This window comes from Nicotiana sylvestris, chromosome 8 (assembly GCF_000393655.2).
Source record: "Nicotiana sylvestris chromosome 8, ASM39365v2, whole genome shotgun sequence".
NCBI lineage: Eukaryota > Viridiplantae > Streptophyta > Magnoliopsida > Solanales > Solanaceae > Nicotiana > Nicotiana sylvestris.
In genome coordinates, this window is record NC_091064.1 from 30943460 (window position 1) to 30952930 (window position 9471).

At 35.0% G+C, this 9471-nt stretch overlaps 1 protein-coding gene across 1 annotated transcript; it reads right to left on the reverse strand.

The window, feature by feature from the left end:
• Window positions 1-1280: 1280 nt before the first annotated feature.
• On the reverse strand, window positions 1281-2594 carry LOC104238103 (acyltransferase Pun1-like). The gene has a single exon (XM_009792381.2). The coding sequence runs from the start codon at window positions 2592-2594 to the stop codon at window positions 1281-1283; it is 1314 nt and encodes a 437-aa protein (XP_009790683.1).
• Between the last annotated feature and the right edge of the window lie 6877 nt (window positions 2595-9471).

The window sequence follows — 9471 nt, forward strand, 5'->3', positions numbered from 1 at the left end:
ATTGGTTATTTTAGTAATTCCTGCTCATAAGCCTAAATAGTAATCTCATTTGTAACATTGTTTAGCTCATGCCCGCTACAATTATTTATTGTATTGATTGCTATACGTGATTGATTTGTAACGATTGAGTTTATGAGACAAATTCCGTGTAATTAGGGATTGACTGATTTTTCTCATATTCATATTATTAATGACCCTTTCCATAAGATTTGGGACTGTCTTCTTATGTTTTACTCTGAAACTATTAGGCACGATATGAACTTGTTAATTCGACCCCAAGAGTGTTTCATATATGATTATTGCATGTCACTCTTTACTTTGCCGACACATATTACCATTTAATAGACCCATATGACGAATCTATTCTCCACTAATACAAGAATAAAATCGTCCGAAGGATAGTAGAGTAGAGAGGCATGTCCCAATCGAAGCATCAGGAGAAAAAAAAAATACTAAAAAATTTGTGAATTACAAGAAATTAACAATATAACATAAAGCAAATGGATAAATTTAGAAACGCATTTATAAACTTATGAATCGAATAGGGGAAGAAAAATTGAATAAGCTCCTTGTCACGTCGTGCACATGTATGAATTTGTTCACTTCCACTATTGTTGAAAGCTTCAATACATTTCTCTTATACTTAAAAAAACGTCCTCGGAGTTGCAAAATTAGTCCAAGAAAATATTATTTGCACAATCTGTTCAAGGTTGGGCGAGTTATTAAGTAAGGCTATTTTAACCCGTCTAATTCAGCCCATCTAAAATTAGCCCAATGTAATCCATGATCCTTATCAAAATAATTTTCCAAAAAAAAAAAGTTTGATTTGATATGTTATACGCCGTCACTCTTTTTCAATTTATATATTAATTTATTTTCTTTTTAGTTTGTGTCAAAAAGAATTCATTTTCATATTTTGAAGTAATTTACCTTTATGTAACGACTTATAGCCACAAAAAATATATGTGCCTCATTTTACACCACAAGTTCAAAAGTCTTCTCTTTTTTCTTAAATTTCGTGCTCAGTCAAATTGGTTCACATAAATTGAAACAGAATGAATATAACTATAATAAAGAAAATTTCTTTTTTATTAGTTTTGTTTGATAATTAAACAAATTACAAGGAAACAAACAAAGAAATTAAAACTTAATAAGAGTAGACCGAGCTTGGTTATAATTCATTGTTTAGCTTATCTTGACAAAACATATGACCCGCTCATTTATTTACTCAATCCATTTTGACTAATTCAAATTCAGCCCAACTAGCCCATTTTACACCCTTAGTCCTCAACATGAGCAGGAGTAGCAAATTCGAGAAGGTCCTTGTCATTCTCAAAAGCGGACATTTGTTGTTCATTCAAGTTGATAATCACTTCTATTCCTTTATCATGTGTACTCATCATGTAAAACATCTTGCTAAATGGACTGCTGGGCATGGTTGCTCTAATAGGCTTTCCCCATCCAAAATCCAAATCTTTAAATGGTATGTTAGATGCACTACTACAACGGTATACATCACAGTTAATTTGGCGATAGGTACCATCTCCTGTTTTATATGCATGTAGCATCGCCGAAGCCCAATCATTTTCTTTAAAATTATCTCTGTTGGAAAGCTCATGTTTGGACTTTCTTATGTCGGCTACTAACTTTGACACCTTAAGGTCTTCTTTGTTGTTATAGATTGGTGTGGAAAAGATTGTGAGAATATTGCCGATGGATGTTGATGATACTGAATGTGAAATTTCTTTTCGTATATCTGATAGTAGGATCAACCGAGATTGCTCATGAGATGAACCCAAGTTGGCAATAGCAGCACTTTTGTAAACAAGTGCACTGACAACCTCAGTCGTCGTTGGATTTTCGACGCCTGATTCAGCAGCCACCAAATCTTTGAGAGCTCTTATCTTTGAGGCAGAAAAATAGAACCTCTTTTCGAGTTCTATACGTTCTTCTGGTTTTGATACGATTACTGGGAAGGCAAGAGGACCATCAGACGGTGACGGTATTAAGGAATCCTGGACAAAATATGGAGGACATACTAGTTCTGCGTTTGGATCTCGAGTTAATGCAGCCCAATCTCTCACAAAGAAGAGGGCGCTGCGCGCATCGCCCACTTTGTGTGACAGACACACACTGATTGCTATTCCTCCGCACTCAAAATGACTGAGTTGAGATACAATTAAACAGGCACCATCTGCAGCATTTCTCAAGGGTACACCTTGAGGAAATGCTATATTTTTTATGCTTGAATCTTGGTGATAAAGAACTTTATCCATTGGACAATTCACTTCAACATCCAAGAACTTAGCCCCAGTATCATCACAGTCAATGGTAGCATTGTCTCTTAAACTTCCCGCCCATGGATAGTAATAAGTTAATGCTTTTGACAATGAGTTTTCAAGAAGTGTAGAAAGTTGTTTTGGTTCAATTTGGAAGGTATCTACTTGGTGTTTTGGGTAGAAAAGCACAAGGCCCATGTAAAAGTTACCAATGCCTTGATCAAGAAGGGAAAGCTTGTGCCATCTTTGAGTTGATGGGGTGGGAGACAAGGGTTTGACTATTTTCTTGGAGATTATTGTTGATAAACCAGTCATCTTAACAAAACTCCTCACTATATGAACTTTCCATGTTAATCTTTGTCACTATATATACACACACCCACCAGCCTTTACCTCCCTTATGTCGCACTTTTTAGAGGAAAAAAAATTCTTTTACCCCATTTCTTAGTAATGTAAAATAAATACAACTTGACTAAGTTCTTTTAACTGGCAATTTGAAAGATTCAAAGTCAAATGTGAGCGGGTAGGAAAAAAAACTTCGTGCATGCAGTAATGCGTGTGAATATAATTATTCAAATTAGTGGTTATCTTAATAATTCCCGCTGATAAGGCTAACAACTAACGAGCAAGTGGCGTTACCTGCTTTCGTTTGGTATGAACATTAAACTAAGGGGCCATTTGGTGTAGAAGCAAATTATGCGGGGTTAGTGATGCAACTACTGTAATTAAAGGATTAATAATGCAAGATATATTTATAATATAGGAATTAGTAATGTAGGGATTGTGCATAAAGATTATATTTAAAAGTTGCAATATATATAGGTGTTTGCAGTAAATTTGAGCAGAAAAATAAAACTACAATCACAAACAATTATAAAGAAAAAAGAATTTTATCGATAAACATTGCGGGCTACAATTTTTTTTATCCCTTGATATCCCCTCCGATTTTTATCCGTAATTCAAGGGTCTTAGTAGCGTATTTCTCGAACATTGATATATATATATATATATATATCCTTGACGTATTTGATGATCAAGAAGCATGCCTTTGATCTTTTAATGAATATTCCAAAAGTATTATGGAATTTCATAGATCTTATATTTGATTTCTTTGTGCATATTCCGAGAGTTTATAAAATTAGTGAGATGATCTCAATTTTTGAGATGTTTTTTTAAGGAAATATATAACCTTTTATATATGAGAGGCCTACGGTTCGAGAAAGTTAGGTTATCGGTAGAGTAGCCTCCAAGCAATCTGAATAGACTCTTAATTAGAATTTTAAGACTCCTAAAATTTTGATTTCTATAAATGCTCCCACTTCAAATTTTGTCTGGGGCGTAGGTTTGCCGAAACTTGAAAACGAGACTTAAAGTACCAATGATGAGGCCCGCAAGGAAGTGCTCCGTTGAGACTTGTTCACGTAAATCTTTTTTGAAGTGTGGCTTGTGAATTGACTTTTGAATTTCTTTTTCCCTTGCATCTGTTGGATATCAATTTCACAAGCGTGCAAGGATATGCCACATTTCCAATAAAAGAAAATTTCGTGTGTGCCAAGAAAGAGTACTGCTACTGGGGCGGGCAAATAAGCTATTTGGGTTGTATTTTGGCCGGTGAAGATGGGATGATTCATTAAATGAGTTATCGCTTAACCCAACCCAAAGTTCACTTGGATTAAGATGAGCTAAATAGTGGGTTGTAACCCAACCCGTCCAAAATTGACTCAAATCTTTGCAATATTCTCAACTTTTAAACAAGCATACATAAAAATTATCTTATGTATTGGAATAAATTTCAATTCATGCCAAATGATTTCTTTCCTCAATTTGGATTTAGAATTTATTTGATAGTTCATCATCTTATAATACTAACAAAGATTAGAATAATTAAAATATAGTAGAATTAGAACTTTCCACCCAAAACCCCCACCTTCCCCCCCCCCCAAACCTCCACCCACCCTTAGATAGAAAAACAATTAGAGTACTTTCTTTTAATGTTGTAGATAAAGTATTGTTTTTATTTCAACAAAATGAATATTTTCTTTTTATGATGTAGAAAAAGTACTTTCTTTCATTTCAATAAAATGAGTACTTTTTTTATTTTATTGTGATACCTAAAGAATAACTCAGTACTCGTCCTTTCTTTTATTGATATAAATATTATTTGTTCTTTTTCTGTTCTTATAATGTGTTCCTTCTTAATTTTCAAATTATTTTCATGTTTGATGATTATTTTTTTCAACAACAACGACCCTGGTGTTAGAAAATATTTTCCCTTCTCTTTATAGGGAAAATATTTTCGGAGAAACAATTTCTCCAATTGGAGAAAAAGGAAGTCGTAAAGAAAATATTTTTCAAATATTTAAACCAACCAAACATGAAAAAATTAGAAAATCTTTTTCAGCACATGGGTCAAAGTAGAACTCTTTGAGCATTTTCATGGGTCAAGGTTTGGCATTATCATGGATCCATTTGGACTGATGATTTTTTATGGGTTAACATAGGCTAGCCCAAAACAGCCTATTTTCAAAATCATCCAAGCCCAAACCTATTAAAACTTGGGCTGGTTGGGCGTCTTAAATAAGTTTGGGTTTGTTTTGCCACCCCTAACTGCTACTTCCATAATTCTATAGAAGAATTTTTCTTTCTGAATCTATACAAGTATCACTCTAGTAAAATTACTTATGAGAGTCACTACCTTGATATAAATTCTTAACAATGCTGCATATCTCTTTTTTGAAGGCTACCGCATTAGTTGATTTTGAAAGTTATAGTTTTTGATTTCCAAGACGAAGAGATGAAGGGTAAAATTGGTCTTACAAGGTGTGCCAATTTGGTTGCAATAAATTTGTGCAGAAAAATAAAACTGTGGTCACAAACAACTATCAAGAAAAAAGAATTTGATTCATAATATTACGGGTTACAACTCTATTTATCCTTGATTCTTCCCTCTGATTTATTATCTGTAATTCGTGGGTCTCAGTAGCATATTTCTCGAACATAGCTTGATATACATCTCCTTAACATAATTGATGATCAAGAAGCATGTTTTTGATCTTTTAATGAATATTCCAAGAGTATTATGAAATTTCATAAATCTTGTATTTGATCTCTTTGTGCATAATCCGAGTATTTATGAAATTGCTGAGATGATCTCAATTTTTGAGATGATTTTTTAAGGAAATATATAACTTTTTTTTATAGGAGTGGCTTACGGTCAGAGTAGCCTCAAAGTTAGGGTATTGATAGAGTAGCCTCCAAACAACAATTTTAATACTTCTAAAATTTTGATGAATACAAATTCCCCCTACTTCAGGTTTTATCTAGAGTATAGGCTTGCCGAAATTTGAAGAGTAGACTTGAATTACCAATAATGAGGCCCGCAAGGAAGTGCTCCTTTAAGACTTGTTCACGTAAATCTTCTTCGAATTGTTGCTCGTGAATATTCGACTTTTGAATTTCATTTTGCCTTGAATCTGTTGGAAATCAATTTCACAAACGTGCAAGGATATGCCACCTTTCCAATAAAAGAAAACTCCTTGTGTGTCAAGAAAGAGTACTGCCTCTAGGGTTGACAAATGGGTTATTTGGGTGGTATTTGGGCTGGTCAAGATGGACTAACTTATTAAATGGTTCATTGTCCAACCCTGCCCAAAGTTCACTTGGGTTAAGATGGGCTAAACAGTAGGTTGTAATCCAACCCGCCTAAATCTACTCAAATCTTTGCAATATTCTCAACTTTTAAACAAGTATATATAAAACTTATCTTGTGTTTTGGAATAATCTTCAATTCACGCCAAATGACTTATTTCTTCAATTTGGATTTAGAATTTTATTTAATAGTTCTTCATCTTATAATACTAACAAACATCAAAATAATAAAAAGGTAGTAAAATTAGAACTTCCCACCCACCCCAACCCCCACCATACCCCCGAAATCCCACCCACCCCAAAGTAGAAATAATTTAGAGTACATTCTTTTAATATTGTAGATAGAATATTTTTTTTATTTCAACAAAATAAATATTTTCTTTTTATGATATAGAAAAAGTATTTTCTTTCATTTCAATAAAATGAGTACTTTCTTCTATATTATTGTGATACCTAAAGAAAAGCTCAGTACTCGTCCTTTCTTTTATTGATATAAATTTTATTTGTTATTTTTTCTGTTGTGATAATATATTTTTTCTTTATTTTCAAATTTTTTTCATGTTTGATAATTATATTTGTCAACAATAGTTGTTTTTGGAAGGTTGAACGAGAGTTTTGGAAAATATTTTTTCTTCTCTTGATAGGAAAAATATTTTCGGAAAAATATTTTTTCTCCAATTGGAGAAAAATAAATTCATAAAGAAAATAATTGTTAAATATTTAAACCAACTAGACATGAAGAAGTTAGAAAATATTTTTCAGCACATGGGTCAAGGTAGAACTCTAAGATTAAGCAATTTTATGGATCAAGGTTGGGCATCATCATGGGTCCATTTATGCTGATGATTTCTGATGGGTTAACTTGGGCTAGCCCAAAACAGCTTGTTTTCAAAATTATCCAAGCCCAAACGCATTAAAACTTGGGTCGGTTGTGTGGGTCAAATAGTTTTAGGTTAGATTTACCACCCTTAACATCTACTTTCATAATTTCAAAGAAGAATTTTCCTTTCCAAATCAGTACAAGCTTCTCTGTAGTAAAATTACCTATGCAAGTCACTACCTTGAGATAAATTCTTAACAGCGCTGCATATCTCTTTTTTGAAGGCTATCGCATCCGTTGATTTTGAAATTTGTATCTTTTGATTTTCAAGAGGAAGAGATGAAGGGTAGAATTGGTTTGCATATCTCTTTTGATTTGCATATCTCTTTTGATTACGCGTTACAACTCTGTTTATCCCTTGATTCTTCCCTCCGATTTGTTATCCGTAATTGAGGGTATTAGTAGCATATTTCTCTAACATAGCTTGATATAAATCTCCTTGACATATTTTATGATCAAGAAACATGTCTTTAATCTCTTAATGAATATTCCAAGAGTATAATGGAATTTCAATGATCGTATTTTTGAGCTCTTTGTCCATATTCCGAAAGTTTTATGGAATTGCTGATATGATATGAATTTTCGATATACTTTTTAAGGTAATATATAAACCTTTTTATAGGAGTGGCCTAGGGTTAGAGTAGCCTCAATATTAGGAAATTGGTAGAGTAGCCTCTAAGCAACCTGAATATTGTAACGACCCAGCCGGTCGTTTCATGAGTTATAGCCCCGTTTCCCCCATTTTTGCTCCCTTATGTGTTCCTCAACTGTATTTCATTGTATCGTGTTGGTTGGTTTGGGTCCGGAGTGGTTTCGGTGTGGAAGAAGACACATACTCTCCTATTTAGAAGTTTAAGTTGGAAAATTAACCGGATGTTTATTTATGTGTAAATGATCTCGGATGTAAATTCTGATGGTTCGGTTAGCTCTGTTAGGTGATTTTTGGCTTGGGAGCACGACCGGAATGTGATTTGGAGGTCCGTGGTATAATTAGGCTTAAATCGGCGAAATTGGAAACTTGGCGATTTTTCGGTCGGCAGTGAAAATTTTTATATCGGGGTTAGAATGGAATTTCAGAAGTTGGAGTAGGTTCGTAATATCATTTTTGATGTGCGCGCAAAATTTTAGGTCATTCAGATGAGGTTTGGTAGGTTTCGACATCGTTTGCGAAATTGAGAAGTTTAGAAGTTCTTAGGCTTGAATCCGAGGGTAATTTGGTGTTTTGATATTGTTTTGAGTGTTCCGAAGGTTCGACTAAGTTTTAATGTTGATATTTGACTTGTTAGTATTTTTGGTGGAGGTTCCGAGTACCTCGGGATGAATTCGGATGGTTAACGGAGGATTTGGAAATGGAATTGTGCAGCTGAAGCTATTGCTTCGGATGTTTCCGCACCTACGGAGTGGGACCGCAGGTGCGACGGTCGCAAATGTGGAGAACCACATCTGCGGGAATTGGAAGGCTGATATAGGACTACAGGTGCGAAAGGTGGAGCACACCTGCGGGACCGCAGGTGCGGTGGGGCGACCGCAGAAGCGGCACCGCATGTGCGCTTTTTTGACCGCAGGTGCGGAAATGCCTGGGCAGAAGGTATAAATTCGACCCTCGCGAATATTTGGGTATTCTTCACCATTGCTATTCGAATTTTGAAGCTTTTGGAGAGTTTTGGAAAGGGAATCAAGGGGGTTTTCATTGAGGTAGGTTACTTGAGCTTGATACTCGTGATTATTGTGATTTTCACTTGTTTAAGCGTGTAATTAGTAGTAATTAGGGATGAAAGTGAAGGGATTAGGGCTTGGGAATTTGAAGGTTTGATTTGGGATTTGAGGAGTCAAATGGGGTCAGATTTTGATAAATTTGGTATGGTTGGACTTATGAGTGAAAGGACTTTCTAGTTTTGTGATTTTTCTCGGAATTCGAAATGTGGGTCCGGAGGCTGGGTTTGAGTGGATTTCGGGTTTTATGGCTAATTTGATAGTTTTTCTTGTGGAATTCATTCCATTAGCATATATTAATGGTATTGTTCTGGTTGTTAATGGATTCAGAGTGATTAGAGGCCGAGTCGAGGGGCAAGAGCATCGTAGAGTAGGGATTTGACCGGTTTGAGGTAAGTAATGATTGTAAATCTAGTCCTAAGGGTATGAAATCCCTGATTTTTTGTCGCTTTACTATTTTGAGGTGATGCACATGCTAGATGACGGGAATGTGGGCGTGCACCGTTGGGGATTGTGACTTGGTCCGCCCTGTAGAAACTATAAGTTGCGTATTTGGTTGAAACTATATGATACGTATGTGCTTTAGAAAGAATTTCTGTAAATTGGGCTGAATGCCATATTTGGGTCTTGTGCCAGAGCTGTTTGGACGCTTAAGGGCCTTTTTCTTATTATTTTCTCATTGTTTTGATTGAAAATCTATACTAAGTCACGCTATATTTACTGATTTCATAACTCAATTTTTATCACTCTGTTTTGACGCATATAAAATGTTATTTTGGGCTGAGCACTCTGTGTTTTACTAATAGCCCAAGTGGCTTGAGACGTTTATGACTGAGTGAGGCTGAGGGCCTATTTCGCTATTTATGGGATCGGTATGCACGGTGTGGCATGTTATTACTGATTCATGACTGAGTGAGATCGATGGCCTGATTGATTTACCCCACGAGGTGG